This window comes from Lynx rufus, unplaced genomic scaffold (assembly GCF_022079265.1).
Source record: "Lynx rufus isolate CCGP_SWC_20201006 ecotype Redwood Valley unplaced genomic scaffold, mLynRuf1.p SCAF_7, whole genome shotgun sequence".
In the NCBI taxonomy this organism is placed as follows: Eukaryota; Metazoa; Chordata; class Mammalia; order Carnivora; family Felidae; genus Lynx; species Lynx rufus.
This window is the reverse complement of record NW_025814889.1, coordinates 67,713,929-67,735,551: the sequence shown is the minus strand read 5'-3', so window position 1 is coordinate 67,735,551 and position 21,623 is coordinate 67,713,929. Positions and strand designations below refer to the sequence as shown.

At 37.2% G+C, this 21,623-nt stretch overlaps 1 protein-coding gene across 1 annotated transcript in view; it reads left to right on the top strand.

Annotated features, from left to right (window-relative positions):
• SLC2A13 (solute carrier family 2 member 13) overlaps window positions 1-21,623 on the top strand; it is a 381,359-nt gene that overhangs the window by 37,982 nt on the left and 321,754 nt on the right. The window contains exon 2 of the mRNA XM_047066543.1: window positions 19,018-19,177. Within this exon, the coding sequence (XP_046922499.1) occupies window positions 19,018-19,177 (160 nt within the window). The remainder of the gene's footprint in view (window positions 1-19,017; window positions 19,178-21,623) is intronic.

The following is a 21,623-nucleotide window of genomic DNA, read 5'->3' as shown; positions in this document are numbered from 1 at the left end:
TATCTAAATGTGTAGATAATTGTTAATGTTACCCTCAAAGATTTTAGGAAAATTTTTTCCTATTTAAGATAAATCTGAATATTTAAATTATTTAAATTTGTTGTTCCCAACAAATAAGTACTTTTTATTATTTAAAAGAAAATTTTTTTAATATTTATTTTTTAGAGAGAGAGGCAGAGCGTGAGCAGGGGAGGGGTAGAGAGAGAAAGAGACACAGAATATGAAGCCGGCTTCAGGCTCTGAGTTGTCAGCACAGAGCCCGATGTGGGGCTAGAACCCACGAAATGTGAGACCATGACCTGAACTGAAGTCGGACATTTAACCGACTGAGCTACCCAGGTGCCCCCAAATTAGTACTTTTTTAAAACATGGAAATCCAGTGTAATTTTTTTTCTAAGAATATGGAAGATTATGCAGTAAAATTTAGTTTAGCCATTGGTTTCTATTCTAAAAGTACCCCTAAGATAATTTAGAGTTGACTTTCTAATTTTATTTTTAATTACAAATATCTTTTCATTTGTTTCTGAAAATCCTCAAATGTATGAAATCAGATGTCTTTTTTTTCCCATTCTGTTGTGTATGTCTTGTCTATGTTCACAAACTATGGATGTTTAGCTTTTTCTTTCTGAAGCCTCAAAAATAAGAAAATAAGAAATTTAGTGTTTTTGTGACTCTGTTCTGTGATAATCTTATATTCTGGTCATGGCACTGCCCTCTATTATCAATTAGGGAAGGTTAAATTGAAGATTTATAGACTTTCTTATTGCAAAACCATAACTTCTGAAGACCACCTCTTTGGTCTTCTAAAAACTTCATAGGTTTACTTTGGGTATGTATTTCTCTCTTTGTATCTTTTCTCTTTAACTCAGTTACATTTGTGAATAATGATTTTTTTTTTTTCTAAATCTCACACATATTTTCTTACTGCATTGGCTGGAACCTCTTGTGTTGAATGGAAGTCTACTAAACTTCATATAAAATTCTTTAATCATTTTCTCATTGAGTATATGTTTGCTATGGATTTTTTCTTTACCCTTTATCAAGTTAATGTAGTCCTTACTTATTTTTAGTTTTCTTTTCCTTTTTATTTTTAATTATTAATGGATGTTTAATGTCATCTGATACGTTTTCTAGATCTATTTGTTTCTATTTCTTCTTCTTTAGTCCCTTAATAAATACATTAATTGATACTGTATTGAAAAGATAATCTTGTGTTTCTGGGATATCATGATGTATTTATATGTAGTGTTGGATTGCTAGATTTAGTTTTATATTTTTAGTATATTTTTTTCATCTGCTCATTTGTGGTGTATGATGTGTGCTGACCTTTTTAGATTTGAGCATGTCAGGAACTATGAAAGGTGTGAGGTTTTATCCTACTTTTAAGATAAAAGTTAATCTTTCATAGTTTTATGGATTCTGGTAGAAGACACAAGATTCCTGGGTCAGAGATGAAGGATAGCTTTTTATGTCCAATAGTACCCAAAGAATTGCCGATTTTGCACCTGTTCCTTGAGCCCCACTTCCTACATGGTCTATGAAGAAGACTAGATAACATTTCACACATAGTGGATTATGATGTAGAAGAGGATCCATGAACTTCAGGAATCCAAACTTTGTAATGGGCAGTAGGCATGCCTGCTTTATGCTCTGGAGGGAGAGATTTATCTTTATTTTCAAGACTATCTCCAAAACCTATCCTTTGTTCCAGAGGGATACACTATTTCTCTTTTACTAAATTAGTTTGCTGTACTAAACCTCCTTGAAAAGATAGTATGGAACAAAGACCAGTCAGTGCCTACTTGTAAGACATGAAGAAGCACAAGATATCTGAATTGTCTCCCAGTACAACAAACATATTTCTAGCCCATAAAATTAGTTACAAAATACTACTTTTTATTTGTTTACATTTTTTTAAATGTTCATTTCTTTTTGAGAGAGATATAGAGCGTGACTCGGGGAGGGGTAGAGAGAGAGAGAGAGAGACATAGAATCTGAAGCAGGCTCCAAGCTCTGAGCTGTCAGCACAGAACCTGAGGTGGGACTTGAACCCATGAACCACAAAATCATGACCTGAGCTAAAGTCGGACACTTAACCAACTGAGCCACCGACGCACCTTGTTTATTTGTTTAATACTGCTTTTTTCTAATATTATAGAATATTTTGTGTAAGAGTAGTTTATTTCTTGAAAGTTTGTTGGAACTAAAGCCATCTAGATTTGAAGTTTTCCTCATGGGAATTTTTTTTAAAAGTTTATTTTCAGAGAGAAAGAGTATGGGGGAAGGGCCGAGTGGGAAGGGAGAGAGAATCCCAAGCAGTCTCCACACTGTCAACACAGAGCCCTTATATGGGGCTCGATCCCAACTATGAGATCATGACCTGAGCCGAAATCAAGAGTCAGACGCTTAACTGACTTGGCACCCAGGAATATTTTTTTTTGACCATCAGTCCAATATCCTTAATGGTTATAGGAGTATTCAGGTTTTCCAATTTTTCCTGAATAAATTATTTTTCTGGGAATGTGTTCATTTCATCTAAGTTTTCAAATTTATGTAAATAATGTTCATATTGGCTCTCTTTTTTATGTGTCCAGGTTTTGTAGTTTTTCTTAATTTTTCATTCTTGATGTTGGTTATTTAAGCTTTCTTTTTCTTGACCAGTTCTTCCAGATATTTGTGAAAATTTTTACTTTAGAAGAACCAACTTTTGGCTTTTGAATCCCCTCTGTGTTTTCTATTTCATTAGTTTTTGTTACTTAGTATTTCCTTGTGCTTTTTAAAGTTAATTTTTTTTCCCTAAATTCTTTGGATAGACATAGATGATTTATTTTCAGTGCCTCTTGTCATTTAAATATTTCTTTTGATGAATCACACAACTATTAATATGGAGTATTTGTTATTTTTATTCACTTTCAAAAATATTAAATTTCCAATATGATTTCTTTGACCTGTGGATTATTTGAAAGCATATTTTTAATTCTCAAACATATGGCTGATTTGTTTTGGCTGATTATCTTTTTTATTTTTAATTTGTTTTCTGTGATACTGCTTTCAGGTGCTCCATATTACTTTGATATTGGTGACGACTGCTTTATGGACAAATGGCCAGTTTTTATAAATACTTTTTTGTGCTTGTAACAGTAATGGATGTGTCACTGTTATTATGGATTTGTGTATTTTTTGTATTTCTGTCATTTGTTTTCTGTATTTTCCAACCACGTAATAAGGTCATATATAATTTAACTGTTCTCTCTTGCTTTTGAATTGAACCCTTTATGCATATTACATGTTATACTTTCGGTCTTTAGTTTTTGCTTTATTCTCTGTTTTAACTGAATGAATATGGCTGCCTCGGCTTCCTTTGTTTTGTTTTTTAAAAATATTTTTCAGCTTTTGTTTAGACTTTTTTTTTATTCTTTTTCTTTCAATTTTGTTAATGTTCTTTTAATTTGTGGGCTTATTTTTGTACAAAAATAAAGTGTAGATTTTAAATTTTATTTTTTTTCAACGTTTATTTATTTTTGGGACAGAGAGAGACAGAGCATGAACGGGGGAGGGGCAGAGAGAGAGGGAGACACAGAATCGGAAGCAGGCTCCAGGCTCTGAGCCATCAGCCCAGAGCCCGACGCGGGGCTCGAACTCCCGGACCGCGAGATCGTGACCTGGCTGAAGTCGGACGCTTAACCGACTGCGCCACCCAGGTGCCCCTAAAGTGTAGATTTTAAATCCAGAGAGATTGCCTTAACTCCATATGGATTGCTCTTCTTTTTACTTAATTCATTTGATCCTTTTATACATATTATAATTATTGATATAATTCAATTTATAACTGTCTTTGCACCCCCCAAAATTATTTGTGCTGCTTTTTCTCTCTTTTTGAATTGCCCTGTATATATAAATTTTTCTCATGCAAATTTCTTTCAACTAGTTTGGAAGTTAGATTTTGTTTACATATATTTTTTGGTAGTTGCCATTTAAATTGTACCCATATTTAACATAATGAAGTCTGAAGTTAAAAAAATGTCAACCTTCCTTCTGAATAATACAAGCAAATTATAGCACATTAACTCCCTTTTATCTCCTCCCAACTTTAATTCTATTGTCTTGTGTTTTGATTGTCTTAAGTTTGCATGTGTATGTCCTGAAATCTTGCTAATGGAGTTTTGTTTAGTTTTAGTTTTTAGATGTTCGTATGTATTTATCACTTTTTCTACGCTCTTCATTCTTTCTTGCATCTTTATTCTATTGCACCATCCATTTGGGATCCGTGATTATCTGAAATGCTGTGATTTTACGAAATAATGTATTTGGTCTTAATCCATAGTTCCTGGCTTATAGCTCCCAAAACCCTTGGAATTTCCTAAGTGCAGAGAGTGATAAATGTGACTTTTGTTAAGCACCTAAAGATGGGGGCTGGTTGCCAGGGGCGTCAACCCTGTGATTAGAAGGTTGGAACTTTCAGTCTCATCCCCTGCTCTCAGGGAGAAGGAAGAGGGCCTGGAGGTTGAAGGTCAGCGAAATCCCCATTAAAACCCAAAAGGGATGGAGTTAGGAAGGCTTCCGGTTGGTGGAGATTCGGGAAGAGTGGCACACTGGAGCAGGCATGGAAGCTCTGTGCCCTTTACCGCAAACCTTGCCCTATGCATTTCTCCCATCTGGCTGTTTCTGAGCTCTGTTGATAACAAACCAACAATGTAGTAAGTACAATTGATGCTTCAGCAACATGGGCTTGAACTGTGTGGGTCCATTTATGTGCTGATTTTTTTCAGTAAATACAGTGTAGTACTGTAGCAAGAGCATCTGGCTGCGGGGTTCCCAAACAGACCACATTCTGCCACTCGCCACCGACAAAATCCAAAGGTGGAGAAATGAGTTATCGTGAAACCAGAGAGGGATTTATTTCAGTGAGGCCAACACCAGGAAGACCATGGACCAATCTCTCAAAGGCTGTCTCCAAAATATTGGAAATACTGGTTTATCTAAGGCAAATGTGGGACCAAGGTCGGTTGGTAATGTGGAAGTGGGCAGAGAAGGTCAAATCTATTATTGTCATGGGATCTGTTACTCAGGGTCTTGCTAGCTCAGGGCAGTCCTCATGGCTTGAGGGGATAGGTTCTGTTCCCATTAGGAGATGTTTTGTCCCGTCTTTTGCCTGTGTTAAGAGATAAGCTGGAAAGAACTTAATTATAAAGTTTGAGGTCAAAATGGGGGTAGTTGAGTCTTATTTCAGCTATAAATGTATTTTCTTTATGATTTGTTTTTTAAACCATACAGGTATTTTTTTTCCTTTTTTTTTTTTTTTTTTTTTTTTTACAGTTTGAGAGAGCATGCACGTGCATCTTGTGTGTGTGGAGGGGGGCAGAGAGAGAGGGAGAGAATCCCAAGCAGGCAGAGCCTGACATGGGGAGCAAACTCATGAACTGTGAGTTCATGACTTCAGGGTCATGAGGTCATGAATTCATGAACTCAAGGGTTGGACGCTTAACTGACTGAGCCACCACTTTAGGTGCCCCTTTATGATTTTCTTAATAACATTTTATTTAGCTTCTGTAATTGTAGGAAAACAGTATATAATACATATAACTGTGTACTAAAACTGTAGTAGGTGACTGATGTCCACCTTCTGTGATAATCTCAAGTGACCTCAAGGAGATATCAAAAATAGAACTGGAAAATGAGTTAAGTGCAGGTATGCAGGCAATAGTTTAATCAACCAGATATGTTAGAAGCAATGCATTAAGATGATCTAAGCGTCTTTCACATGTGTTGTATGGAAATCACTAAACCTTAATTTTTACAACTGAAAAAATAATACCTTGTGATGTGCAGGTATTTGGAGAGCTGCTTGTAACACATATAACCTTTTTTGCATTTAATGCCCTGTAAGCTAATAGGTTTCAGGGCAGTTCTTCAGAGCAATCTGAAATACTGTCTCCCGGGCTGTAGTCCTCAGTAAGAATGAATAAGGCGTTTACTAACCTACTTTGAGGTTGGCTTTTTTCAGTTAACATAATACGCAAAATATGTGTTATTTGACTGCTTATATTATGCTAAGGCCTCTGGTTAACAGCAGACTATTAGTAGCTAAGTTTTGGGGGAATCAAAAGATATGTCCAGATTTTCGAATGTGTGCGTGGGGTTGGCACTTGTAACCCATGTGTTCAAGGGTCAGCTGTAAAATGTTTCTGAATTCCGTGAGCTGCTGTAGCAGATTAATTGAATCTGAGGAGGAGATTGTGGTTATCTCTGGTTTGTAGCCCACTGGTCAACGACTTGAACTTGGCAGTTGCATCCTGAGTTGTAGGGGGGGTCATTGGAACTGTTAGTTTGTAGGCAGTTGGTCAGAAGCACAGGTGACAACCTGGGCCTGGGGTTGGCATCTGAAGTGGGGGCAGTGGCACAGTTTTGTAGAAGTCAGCCCTCAGCCTGTGGCTTATGATGCTATCTCTGGGTAGATCATATCAGAATTGAGTTGAATTCTTGAATCTCCTGTCCATGTCCAAGAAATGGTTTTTGGTATCAGGGGAACCCTCCTCCCCCCACACATTGCAGTTGGGTCCAGAAAGCCAAAAGAAAATAGACTTCTAGAATTTACTTATTTAGGAATTTTGCTTTTGTTCTTGAAAGAGACTTTTTTCTGTTGGGTTAGAAACCTAGATTGATGGTTATTTTCTCTTAGCACAAGGGAAGTACCATTTTACTGTCCTCTGAGTTCCATTGTTCCTGCCGAGAAGTCCGCTGTCATTTAACAGAGAAATTCTAACGGCACTAAGAAGATGGGAGATGGTCAAGATACCATCTTGAAGTGGTTATCTTTGCCTACTTTTGTATTTTCACAGAAACTAGTCATATGTGGGCCTTTCTTCTCTTGTTTGTGATCCCCTCCCATAAATATGAAGATAAACACAAGCTTCCAGCTAGGATATATGTGAAGAACGGAATCCTCAGGGTTTGGGGGATCCTTTCCAACCTGACAAGAGAAACATTAAGAGAAGGACGTTTTAATGTTTTTGCATTTAAAACTACCTATTTAAGAGTTTTCATCAAGTTGAAATTAGTACTTTGAAAATGAATATAAGTGATTTTTAACTGTATCTCTACCATCTATTATTTGTCATCTCTTCAGTGTCCTCCCACATCTGTCTGTCATCTGCCTTTCTGCCTCCTGTCTCCTCCTGAGTAGGAAATTGACTTCGTATAAATAAAAGCCTGTTGAAATATGCCATTGGCATTATTGTAGATGGATATTTTGCAAAATATTATTCAAAAAGGGTGAGACGAGCTAGGTATTTTTACAATTAAATCACTAAGGGAAAATGTGAATAGCAGCAGTGATAAAAGTCATTTTACCTCGACATTTGTTAAAGCATTAGAAGTCACTACTTTTATTCTGGCTGTGTTAGTGTCTCAAAGCTGCTGGAGCAGAAATAAGAGATAATGCCAGCGAATTTCTGCCAAAACTAGGCTCTGTTGACTGAGTCAGAGCTGCCCCTAGATCTGCAAGCAGAGTGAAAAGATGTTCATAAGCCATGGAGAGTAGTAATACAAGGGTTCATTTTAATAATCTCTTTCTAAAGCCAGCTTAAGAGAGATCATACTGCCCTTTTCACAGTCACCCATATCGTTCATTATTTGTCATTTCACTTGGAGTCTATTTCTAAGAGTGTTACTAAGCTACAGGTATGGCATCTTGCTTTTCACCTTTCATAAATGTTAAAGATCTGGTATATTCTTTTAGACACTACAAGAAAAAAGAAACAGCATTGATAAATGTTTCGCTGTGCTGGTGCCTACCAGTTCAGAGAATCACCTAAACAGTCTTTGAATTGTGTATACATTCTTGGTATACTAAAGAACAAGATATAGAGTTGGTTATGTCTATTAAAACAATTTTAACTCTATGCTAGGGAGAACCTAAAGATCTCTCCCTCTCTTTCACTCCATTCTCTTTTATCGCTAGTGAGGTTTAGCTTTCTTAAAGCCAGCTGATACACAACTAGAGCTCCTAAGAGTAGACATTTTGTTTAACTTTAGTGTGGCTCTGATGCTTACCATTGTTCTTTAACAAACCTTTCCATTTTCTATTTCTGAAGTATCTTGGATGATAAATGCAAAAACTGTACGTGTAGAACATCATTCCCCATTCTGTGGTAATAAATTAAGAGGCAGTGAAAGCTAACGTGGCTTTGTTCCTCATCAAACATCTAAAAATTTATTACAGATAGGATTCTGTGATTACTGGGGATATTAGTGAAGAATCTGGGAAAGTAGGTTGTGTGTCATTGTAGATGTTAAAAAATGTGCCTTTTTCCTCTGCATATTTACTTTAAGATTTTATTACTTATATTGCTTTTTCTTTAAGTGTAAGAAGCATAGGGATATTCATATAGATGGAAAGATAATATTAGAAGAAGCTGGAGAAAAAATATCTAATGATGGGTAGTTTACATGATTTTCACCACCTTAAAACTCAAAGGCTAGGGTCATTCAGTGTACTTTTTAGAGACATAGGAAATCACTAAGAGACTTTTGGTAATGAAGATAGACATTACCTTGCTGTACAGATCTTTGCCTTTTTGGACATTAAAGAAATAGAAATTTTTATTTAATAATTATTTAGGCATAACGTTCTAACCAAGTAAAATGTTTAGCCATTGCTACCAGGTGCTGGAACAGAAAAAAAAAAAAAGTTAATGCTTTAGAGTGGTTTTCAGACAAGCCAAGAAATTCTATCTGTGCAGCTCAAGAAATGTTACTTAGAACTGAGAAAAGAGAGGAGCCATATGAAGAAGGGTTGAGTGAACACTCAGTGGTCTACTTACTCAGAAGATTTCTGTAGTCCAGACTAAATGAGAGGCAGATCCTCTGAGCTGTTTATACTGAAACTTCCCTATCCTTAAGGTTTTTGCTAATCTTGGGGTTGGTTTAGAGGTTGTTCCAAAAATAGTAAATGGGTGGTTTTATCAGAGAAGTTTGCTACTTGAGAATGTCTTTCACATTCTCACGCCTGAACGACAAGTTGGCAAGATCTAAAATACTTGAATTACATTTCCTCCTTAAATATCTGTGGTCCTTGCTGGCATTCCATATTGCCGGGTTAGGTGGGTGAACTGTTTTTTTCTTTTGCTGTATACATAAAAGATTTGATCAATTTTTGTTAACTTTGCAAATCACAAAATTTTCCAGAGTGTGTTTTGCTGTTGCTACCTATCTATAGGCCCATTTATTTATTTATTTATTTAATGATGGTTTATCTTTCAATGATATCTTTTGTCATTTGAATTTCCTTTGCTTTCCATTCTCAGAGAGCATCTCAAATTGATGTTCCATACTGATTCACATTTCACGCAGCCTCCAATATGGTGTTTACTTCTGTAATTATTTACATATTCTATTAATTTTTTAGTGTTTCTTACCCTACCCATTTCCTTGTTTAATTTAATTCTTTTGTCGGTAAGCTGATTCTCTCCTCATGGCTCTCTGCTCCTGATTTTTAGGCAAGGCCAGATCTTATATTGAAGAACAGATAAAAAATTTGGGGGGATGGGTGTTCAGTTATTACTTTGCTACTCTAATATTTAATATCTTCTTCTGTTTTACTTCTTAGCCCTTTATATCTGTTGCATGAATATTTCTACAACCAGATTCTAGCCCTGGGCTTATCTTACTCTGTACACATTTCTTTTGTATTTTGTCTATGCCTATTCAATTACAATCTGCATTCAGGTGATTCACAGCCTTGAGCTGCTGTTTAGGTCCACATTGTTTGCTGTACTAGAGCATTTACCTCTAGATGTCACATAGAGCTAAATATGACAAAGCACCACTTAAGTTCCTGTTTGCTAAATTCACTGCCTCGAGGAAAATGTATTGATTTCTTATTAACCTTTGTGTATTCCATTTGTCGGGTGTAAAAGCATACTGCTTCCACTTTTGTTGCCATTTCCCACAGTTATCTTTCTCTTATAACCTCTGCTCTGTTTTAGGACATTTCTTACATATGCGTTGATTTCATTATTTTCCATCTCTCCCCGTTAAAAAATTCTTTCCTTCTCTGTTCTTTTCTTGCCTGCTTCCATCTGGGTGTTCTAGGAACACTTCTTTCTTCTCTTTATCTGAATGCTGGAATATTATACCATTACTTGAAATGATCTTGTCCTACAAGGGTGACAAACCAGACTCCAGATGGTTGTATAGGGCTACACAGGGATTTGTTTTGTTTGGCTGTTTTCTTTGGCCTGCAGAGTGTGTTGTACCTTCTATGTCTCACTCATTTGGCTTCTATATTTATCATACCTGACTCGCTTCTGAAAGAAGTTTGAGGTGTTTTTTTTTTTTTTTGAGAAAAGAATAGTTATAAAGAGAAGGAAGGTGTTTGAAATGTAATGAGTTAAAGCTACAGAATTATGTAAAAAGTACTCCAAATTATAACCAAATTTTAATAGTGGTTATGTGTGGGTGGTGTGATTAGAGGTGATGTTTATTGACTTCTGACCTGTGACCTCCAAATTTTCCCTAATGAATAATATATTTAGTGTAAAACCAATCAGTTGGCAGTAATTTTAAAGGATATGGTTTTCTACATGCATCCCAAAGTAATAGTCAACGGTTAAGCCAAGGTCTGTGCTTGACACTTAGGCAAGTTATAGTACAGAAGGTAGGTGAGTTATAATCATTCCATTAAAGGGCTTGTAGTTGGGCTTGGAGAAACAGCATGATCCAGATTTTACTGAGATGTTACTGGTAAAAAAGAACATGAACAGGTCAATATTGTATTCGTAAGTAGTATGAAAGGAGAGGTCATTTAGGCCGTTAAGAGATGGCACTGGCTTTAAATGATGGTGACATGTTTATAATGCCTTGTGAAGAGCTTTTTAACATTATAGAACACTAATTCTGCTAGTTATCTCCATGGATAGAATCTCACCCATAACCTGGCTCCTTTGTTCTAGCAGTATTTTGTGTTGTATATATTTTAATATATAAATAATTTGGGGCTTACAGCTCTTTGAAGTTGCCTAGCAGTGTTTGTGAAAGTCTTAGCCTCCTTAGTATAAACTAAAAGATAAATTCTAGGGTGTTAACAACCTGGTAAAGGTAGCTCTTTGACTCTTCAGCAGAATGCAAACAGCAGTTGGGGCAAGACAGCCAAACTGAAACAACTTTAGTAAGGGGCACTTTTTAAGACAAATTCCTTCTTTTTATTAAAATTATTCCTTTAGAGATCATAGGGCAGTAGTTTGCAAAATGAAGTTAGGACTTCATAATCCTTCTTGTTTAGGAAGCATTATTATTAAAAGGTAGATTCATGTGCTTCTTTCTGAGAAGCTAATTAGTTGCTGCCTGGCTTGTGCTGAGAGGCTACTGTGGTTCATGGGTATTTACCCATCGCAACAGGATTTTCTAATGCTGTTTGTTTATGAAATTATTTATACTTCTGACTCAGAGCTTTAAAAGGGCTTCCAGCAGTTTTTGAAAGCCAGCTTCTACACTCAAGAGCGTTCTGTGCTGCTGATGGTGCTTCAGCTTGGCAGCATGAGAGTGTGAATCCGGTTGCACTGTGGTGTCTGAGGTGCAGTTTTCTGGTGAAACTCCTCAAGGCCAAGCATGATAATGAGTTTTCATTGAGGTAGACCTCTTTATTTATTTTGTAAGAAATCAAACTTTCTAACAATATTCAGAAACAATACCAACACAGATATTTGTGGTTGTGTTTAAGCCAATAAGCTGTTAACAGGACCTTGTATCACTCCGTTGCTTATGTTAATTTCCAGTCATCAGTTTAGTGTGGACTATTAAGAATTTGTTCTTTACCAGACATTTATTTTGATTAATGTTTGGAACAGGGAATAAGTCCAAAGTTCTTCATAGAACTCTCCTAAACTTTATTATTTTTTATATGAAATTTATTGTCAAATTGGTTTCCATACAACACCCAGTGCTCATCCCAACAGGTGCCCTCCTCAATGCCCATCACCCACCCTCCCCTCCTTCCCACCCCCCATCAGCCCTCAGTTTGTTCTCAGTTTTTAAGAGTTTCTTATGTTTTGGCTCTCTCCCTTTCTAACCTCTTTTTTCTCCTAAACTTTAAATGTCATTAATCCCACTTATGAAATACTTTTTTTTTTCTTTTTTGAGAGAGAGAGAGTGTGTGTGTGCACGCGTGCGCATATTGAGGAAGAGCAGAGGTGAGGTGTTGGGGAGAGAGAAAGGATCTTTTTTTTTTTAATTTTTTTTAATGTTTATTTATTTTTGAGACAGAGAGAGACAGAGCATGAATGGGGGAGGGGCAGAGAGAGAGGGAGACACAGAACCCGAAGCAGGCTTCAGGCTCTGAGCTGTCAGCACAGAGCCCGATGCGGGGCTCGAACCCACGGACCATGAGATGACGACCTGAGCCGAAGTCGGACGCTGAACTGACTGAGCCACCCAGGTGCCCCAAGAGAGAGAAAGGATCTTAAGCAGGCTCCACTCTCAGCACTGAGCCCAATGCAGGATTCAAACCCATGATCCTGGGATCATGACCTGAGCTGAAATCAAGAGTCAGTGTCAATCGACTAAGCCACCCAGGTACCCCTGAAGTACTTCTTAATTTAGGGGATTTCATACAGTATTACTTAACTGCCCTTCATTGGAACAGTGACCTTTGTCTAGAGATAGAATTCCATTTGTTTCCCCAAAGTAGAAAAGAGGGGTGATAGAACCTTAATGACCCAGGTTTGTCAAAACTTGACACCATGTTTAGAAATCTGTAAGTTATAGTTTGCATGGCTATTTTATTAATAGCAAGGTGAGCTAGCGATAGTGAATGTGGAGTTTTCTCCTCTCCCTGAACACCATCATCTTTTTTATAGTTCTCTATTGTGGGTTTACACTTTTCTAGCTGGAAATTATACAGTGAATCATATTCAATTCACTAGTTAGCTTGAGCTCTTTAACATGACACCTGATATTAGTATGTCACAGCAGCTGGTAGTAGGGGGCAGAGAAAAGACCCGCCTGTCCACTAGAAGTTCACGTGTGCTAGCTAAGGTAATAGGTCCAAAAAGAAAATGTGTCTGAGGAATTGCTGAAGGATCACATTCTAATCAGAGGCACAGTCCTTGGTCCTTGAGTGACACATAACAGAGATTAGGGAACCTGAATCTGTGAGACTCACTTTGACATTAACCTGCTTTTGTGACTTTCTGAAAATCTCTTCCTGTCTGTCTTTGATGCTGGGTTACTTTACCTTTCCTGGAGGGATAATGAATGATACCTGTCCCACCTCCCTATTGATAAGGTGACCTGATACATGATAATACAAAATGGTAACATAAAAAAAAGACTTTAGAAAAATCTTTGTTGCTGCTTCATACTTTCTTCATCTAACAGTTCCATAACTACTGGAATTTTTCAGGACTCCATTCTATGCATTCTTTTCCTCTTCCATTCTGGGAGCTCTTATCCATTCCCATGGTTCCCATTTTATGTGCCATCCACACAGAATTATCTTCTGAGCTTCAGAGATTTGTGTAACTTCCAAGCCCCACTGGACCTAGTCTCATCTTGAAGTTGCATTTAAATATATATAGTCTAGTAACTAAAAAGCAATTGGATAGTAATATTGTCTTTTGTGTCTTGAAGAATATAGTAACATGTAGGTTATAACTCAGCAACATTTCTTAAAATCTCTATTATCTACCCCTCTGTCCCCTCGTCTCAAATCAGGCCTCAGTCAGTCCCTGAGTTGTAGGCTCCCATTTTTTTCCATACTGACCCTGAGCTCCTCAGAACTGTCTCCAGGCTTTTTTTTTCATTTGCACTTCTCTCCATAAACTAGATCTTTGGTCCATGTTTTCTTCTCCATCCTTTTTTTTGCCTAGCATGATAATGGCTCAAGAACTAGGGTGACAAATACCAGACTCTAGAGGATGAGCGAGGAAGGAAAGGTTGGTTATTTTGACAGAGTTACTGGGTGGGAGAAATGAGGCAGGCTGGGAACACTCACATGTAAATAATCTGTTATTTCCAACATACCCAGGGAATGTTCTACTTGCTGTCTACTTGTATGTTTCACAGAGCCCCTCTGGCTCAACCTGGCTAAAATTTGACCTTATCGTCTTCGGTCCACACTTGCTACTCTCGTGTCCTTTATGTTTGTACAAAGTACCTATCATGCTCCTACTTGCTCTTTCCGGACATCTGACCATCATCCTTGAGTCCCTCCTCTCTTCATCCTTCATGTTCCATCCCAATTCCTGCTAGCCTAGGTACTAAATACATACTTCTGGAATCTCTCCTTTTTACTCCATTGCCTCTACTGTACCCGTTACTCCCTTGCAATTGGTTTTCCATACTCCAACAAGAAGGACTCTTTTAAACATGATTCTAATTGTGCCTTTTCTTCCATTATACTATTTAAAGGCTTCTGAATACCTAGTCCTCAATACGTCCACTAAGATCTTATATAGTCAGGTTGGTCTCTGTGTCTCTAGAAGTAGTCTCCCTTATTGGGGCTCCTGGATGGCTCATTTGGTTAAGCGTCTGACTTTAGCTCAGGTCATGATCTCACAGTTCATGACTTTGAGCCCCCCTCTGTGCTGTCAGCACAGAGCCTGCTTCAGATCCCCTGTCTCCCTCCCTCTCTCTCTCTGCCCCTTTCCTGCTGGTTCTATCCTTCTGTCTCAAAATAAATAAATAAACTTAAAAAAAAATAGTCCCCCTTCTCTAGCAGGATGCATCTCCTTTTGCCTCAAGGCCTTTGTCTAAGCTGGTCTGATCATTTAAAGTGTGTGTCACCTTTCCCACAGTATCATCAAGCTCTAACTTACTCATTCACCTAATCTCTGCTTAAATGTGAACTTCTCATCCAAGAACTCTCAGACTCCTCAAGCTGGAGTCCTTTTGCTATTAGTCCTTCGTCATCCCTTTGCTATGAGCTCATGTTCCTCACACTTGCCCTTTGGTGAGACCCATCACATTTGACATCTAATTACTTGTTCAAACACATTTTGCCTGGCAGATGCTAAGCTCCATGAGGACGGAGGACATGTCTCTCTTACAGCACTGTGTCCCCAGTGCTTAGCACAGTGCCCAGCTCAGATCAAATATGCGATGAGTGTATCCAAGTGATGGGTACTTGCTTCTGTGATTTGGGCTCTCTCAGCCTCTCCTCTCCACAAATACTCTGCTTCACATCTTTTGTTTACCTCTGAGAAAATCCCATGTCATTTCATATTTATTTTAAGCCCATGCCCTTCTCTGTAGAATTGTCTACCCAGCCTCTCTGAGCTGGCATCCAATCATTGTTAGCATACAGCAGTTGTCAGCATCACAGGATGGAGCCCAGTGTGTCACTGTACTGTGACCCTTACCATGGTATTTGGAAATTATTATCTGATTGGCCGTTTATATGAGTAGGGTTTGTGTGCAGCTTCTTTTATAACAGAGACCCTGTTTTGTGGACTTACATTCATCCTGATAATGTTAGCACCTAAAACAAGTCAAACTAAATCAAAAAAGTTAGAATGCCTCACAACTAGCGGTATAGTAATCATAGAAATAATTGCTAACATTATGGACTACTTTCTTCAAAAAAAATTTTTTTAACATTTATTTTTGAGAGAAAGAGAGACTGAGAGCACGAGGTAGGGGAGGGGCAGAGAGAGGGAGACACAGAATCTGAAGCCAGCTCCAGGCTCTGAGCTGCCAGCACAGAGCCGATGCGGGGCTCGAACTCACGAACAGTGAGATGGCCTGAGCCGAAGTCAGATACTTAACCAACTGAGCCACCCAGGCACCCCCATGAGGGACTACTTTCTATATGGTATGTACGATTTTAAGTGCTTTGACTGTGAATTCATTAAATCTCAACTCCTGTGAAAGAATTGCTTTTATTCTTCCCATTATATGGATAAGCTGGAGACCAAAAAGGTTAGTTTGTCCAGACTTAACCAGCTGGCGAGTGGCAAAGCTAAAATTTAAACCCACTGGTTCCAGAGCCTACCCTCATCTGTTGTGGCCAGACAGTAGAGTCTAGAGCTTTCAAAATTGGGTTCTGGAATGTCTGTCTGCTTGAAATTCTGGTTCCTCCACTTATTCATCATGTGACCTGGGTAAGGTCCTTCTTTGCAAAATGGGGATAATCATATGTCTTTTAGAAAGGTGTTCTGAGGATTAAATAAAATAACCAGTCCTCGTAAAATATTGAACGTAGGCTGTTCTAACACTGGTTAAGTCAATGTGAACACTCCTTGGACACATCTTTTGGGGTTCTTTTCAATTGTAAATCCAGTGAGTCTGTCTTTTTATAGTTCCTCAGTCTTTTCTTTTTGCCAGTTCCTGTTACTTTTCAAGGTTCTAGTGTTTATTTTTAATAATAAACCTTTATAAGGGCCTGAGGACATCCTTGCATTTCTATCAAGTAAAATCTGTGGGCTATTTGACAAGCATGTGCTGCCTAAAACCACAGTCCTGATTTCCCATGCTTAAATGTGCAGGTTACATGGTTGAGTGAAGATGTCTGTCTGAAGAGAGCAACAGAATTCCTGTTTACAGCCAGACCAAAGCCGGAAAAGAAGTCCGGACAATTAAGTTTATTGAGATGTTCTAATTGTAAAAGAACTAAAAAGAATATACAATTAACTTGTCAACATGTGCATCAGATGTTTCCTCTTTCCAAGTTAGATGAAAGCCAATTTAGTATGATTTGTGTTATTAAATTGATTAGCAGTCAGATGGAAACTTTCAGCTGTTTAGGTGATGATTTAATTGTAAAGACTATACTTTATCTACTGACACATGCTTATTTTATGAAACTCTTAAAATCTTAAGGTTCTTTTCGTGTATATTTATGTATGTTGACAGATGCTACAGCAGCAAATAATACTGGTGGAAACTACAGAGTGTACAGTTCAGAGATTTAATCGTCTGACTTGTGTGCAGACTTATTAGTAGTTTTTCAGTAGTACGGAAGCAGATATATTACTTAAATCTTGTCTGTTTGTTTATTTGCTTGGGTCAAAGATGGAACAAAGCAAATAAAAATGTGGTAAAACATATGTTTAAAATAGGTGGAAATTGAGACAGTGGTGGCATCAGGAGGGAATTGAGCTCACAGAACAAATACCATCAAGTCCAAAACGCTTGGTAGAGGTGGGCCTCTGTGACTGCCTAAAGAGGGAAATAAAAGACAACTGTGTGGTTTATGGTGCCCATAAACACAGGTCAGTTGTTGAGAGGCACAACTATTGTAGTCACTGAGACTGGAGACAGATGTCTCCCATTATCTGGAATGTGGTAGATAACACCTTCAGCAGCCCTTGTACAGAAAACACGGCAACAGGTTTTTTGGTACTGCTACCTTTAATATAGGCTATTTTGTTGGCATTGTAATGATTCATTCATGAAAAGCAGTTTCTTCTTAGGGCGCCTGGGTGGCTCAGTTGGTTAAGTGTCCGACTTTGGCCCAGGTCATGATCTCACAGTTCGTGAGTTCGAGCCCTGTGTCGGGTTCTGTGCTGACAGCTGAGCCTGGAGCCTGCTTCAGATTCTGTGTCTCCCTCTCTATCTGCTTTCCCCCACTCATGCGCGCGCTCTCTCTCTCTCTCTCTCTCTCTCTCTCAAAAATAAATAAACATTAAAAAAAAAAAAGGCAGTTTCTTCTTCATGGGTGTGTTATGCAACCCATTGGTGTTCTGGTTTAATCTAGAGGTCAACTTATAGTATCTATAGATATAAAAATGATCATATTTTCTTAGATAATCCTTTTTGATTGTTTTTAACTTTCGTGAATATCGATTAGATGAATATTGATTAGTTTGGGGTTAATTAATCAGACATACCTAGAAATTGGAAGTGCCACTGGGAAGTGAGCTAGATACGGCCAAGAGTACCAAGATTTTCTTTTAGGTAATAATTCTGGATTAGCTCAAATTTGGATTAGCTCACCTGATGGTGTGTATCAGGAATGCTTGGAAGATTTTTAAAAGACAGATCCAGGTGCCTGGGTGGCTTGGTTGCATGTTTGACTCTGGATTTTGGCTTAGGGCATGATTCTAGGGTTGTGGGATCAAGCCCTGCATTGGGATCAGTGCTGAGCATGGATCCTACTTGAGATTCTCTCCACCCTCCCCCTTTCCCCAACTCACTCTCTCTCTAGAAAAATAAAATAAAAATTAAAAAAAACTAAAGTCATAAAAAGACCCATCTCTCATCTCTGTAGTTTTTTATTTAGTAGGTCTAGGATGGGTGAGGTGAGAGCATCTTCATCTTCATTAAAAAAGAGAGAGAGATAGAGAGAGAGATGGCCACATAAGTGATTTAGTGATCAGTGAAGTTCTAGAACTACTACCATAGATTATGCTGCATTAATTTTAGATAGAAACAGATTTTAAGCACATACAGCTAAATACACCTTAGCCATACAGCCATCTATTTTATGGTTAAGATATATGTTCTTGAGGACTGTAAATTTCCATAGTATTGTCCATTATAATCTACTTCAGAATTCTCTACTGAGCCAATTGAATAGGGTGATTTAATGTATGGATTTCTTATTAGTAAACCAATTAACAGTTTTGGTGTGTGTCTACTGGAACTGATGACTTTGAACAGTTAATATGATTCTGGGGTAATTTTTATTCTCACCATTGTCTGATTAGATTTCTGTATAGACTAAAAATATTTTGATAACTATATTCTATCTAGAGAGCATTTTCTTATTTTTCATCCACAAAACTTATAAAGTGTGCTTTATATGCGTTGTAAAGTTATCAGATAGCTCTAGAGGTAGTTTTTGTTTGTAGGCATTTACATGATAATATGAAAAATGATATTCAGAGATCGGTATCTCCACATATGTCTTTACTTATCTGTGGTAGTCACTAGTTACAGACAGAATCTTTAAGTATCTGGTGAATCTTGGTTTAAAGTAGAAAACCAAGGCTGTGTATGTGTGTCTTTGTCTAGCATCAGTATTTACAACAGAAATCTTGAGTAAATGTCCTCTGTTGACTTTCCATTGTTTCTTTACAGGCATTGCCTCCATGACGGTGCCAGTGTACATCGCTGAAGTCTCACCGCCCAATTTAAGAGGTCGATTAGTCACCATTAACACTCTCTTCATCACTGGAGGCCAGTTCTTTGCAAGTGTTGTGGATGGAGCCTTCAGTTATCTCCAAAAGGATGGATGGAGGTCTGTAAATTGTCCTTACAGTTAATTTTCAAATCATCTTTTTATGGAATGGGAGAAAAATTGAGAAATGATAGGAAAATATAACTGGGTATTTTGGATCATTATAACTAATTTATAAGTGGGTGGCATTCAGCAAAATTGAAAGTGGACAAGAAGCTGATATTTATTTTAATGATAGACAAGGAACCTACCATTATGAATTGATATTTACAGACTTTTTAGCATTTAGGTGACATTTCTCACACTGTGTGTAATCTTTTGCAATATTTGTTTAAAAATGAATGCAGCAATAAATATGTATGGAGTTCTTGAATTGTATCAGTGATTGACAAGGTGTTTATGAACTGCAGATATAACTAACATCCTTTTTGGATTGAAGAATCTACATTCTGACCTGAGTGAAAGAAAACCCACTCTTTAAAGATACAGATTTAGCTATATAAAAATATGTTATTATATACATAAATTTAAAATACACAAATTGTTCTTTAATCACTATTTGGCTTATTTTGAATCAAAAGAGATGAGAAAAATGTTTTTAAAACTGTTCTAAAATATTTTCAAACTGACTGTCATAGAAACAAACTAATCTTCTGTTAAAGCTTAAAGATATTATAGGCTCTGGATTTTGATATCATACTTCATAGTATTCAAAACAACAGATTGATGTAACTGCTTCAGGGAAATTTTATTAAAAACCTGTGGCAGGTTACACAATATTCTCTAAGTTATTTTCTTGCCACCATGTATTACAACAAATGTTTATTGACCATCTACTCTGTATGAGTGCTGGGGATAGAATGTTGAACAAGACAGACTCTAGTCCTTATATAAATGCATGGTGCTTACAGTGTTGAAGTGAATTCTTAACAGCTGAAGAAAAAAGGGTTTGATGTGGTGCGGATGTAGGCAATCAAGCTTCTATGTGAAAAGCACAGTAAATCATGTGCCTTGATGAGCCATTAAAGACTGAGCCTGATGAAGTTTTATTAAAAGTTATGTGAGAAAACTCATTGATGCCAATTAGGGCCTACATTTGTCAGGACATTAAAGAGAGGACACAGTTCTTAAAAGCATTAGCTCTTTCTGCAGATGTTGCTAAACCACTTTCTACCTTTGAAAGAATGAATCTCTGCCAAACTGAGAAATTACTGGAAAATTGAAGAAACAGGAAATTTCATCATTCTTTTCCACTCTGTAGATGAGCAGAAAGACAGATAACTGTTACTAGTGTAAAGTGATATTTTGAGTTTTTCTTGGAAACTCAGTGCAAGTCAGTTTTCAACCCATGTCTTTAAACAGATCTAAATCATTTGCATTAAGTTAAAAAACTTATTATGTAACTAATATATATATGCTTTTATTAAAAGTCTATTTTTTGGGTTTTAAGTTTGCAAAGAGACCTTAACTGATAAAAATCTGTTTTTAAATGAAAACATATAAAGTGCATAAGCCATATTTTTTTCACTTAAGTATAGTAATGTAGGTATCTTTGTACTGGTTAGAAAAAAGAGAAAGATCATACAGTATTGAAAATTATTTATGAATGTGGTGTCCCTCTATAGCAGTGGGAGACTTGCTTGGGTCAGGCATTAGAACACTTTCAGAGGCAGAGTGATATAGTTATAGACAAACTTGGATTCAGATCTGCTTTCTGCCTCTCGTTAGCTTCAAACCTTGGACAAGTTACTTAGCTCCCTGAATTTTACTCTTGTATTGTAAAAAATGGGACCAAAAATACTTGTCTTGTTTGATTATTGTGGGATCTAAATTATTATAGGTGAAGTTTTCAGCCCACTGCTTCACATACGGGAAATGATCAATAAACACTGAATCACATAGTTATTTATTCTGATGAATGAATAAAAGGATGGTGCTCTTATAGGTAAGTTGTGAGGTTGAAGGAAAAGCCATCCTATGGCTTGTATTTTCTTTATCAGATGAGGCTTGGAGGTGATAGGGAAGATGCCTAGGGAAGATAACTGTTAAATGCTTATAGCTTCTGTAGAAAATATAAAAGACTAGAGACAAAAACGATTTTCCACATATCCATGGGATCCCAGGTGAAATTGGGGCTATATACTTGTAGTGCATTTTCCCCACAATACTAGAGAACTGAGGGGTAAAAAAAAAAAAAAAAAAAAAAAAAATATATATATATATATATATATATATACGTATATATATATACACGTGTATATATATATATATATATATATTTTATATATATATATATAAAACTACCTCAACATCAACTTTAGAATTGTCAGCAATACTAACTTATTTAAAATTATAGCAATTGGGTAACCTGGGTGGCTCAGTCGGTTGAATGTGCAACTCTTGATTTCAGCTCAGGTCAGGATGTCATAGTTCATGACGTGGTTCACTGACAGTGTGGAGCTTGCTTGGGTTTCTCTCTCTCTCCCTCTGTCTCTGTGCCTCTCCC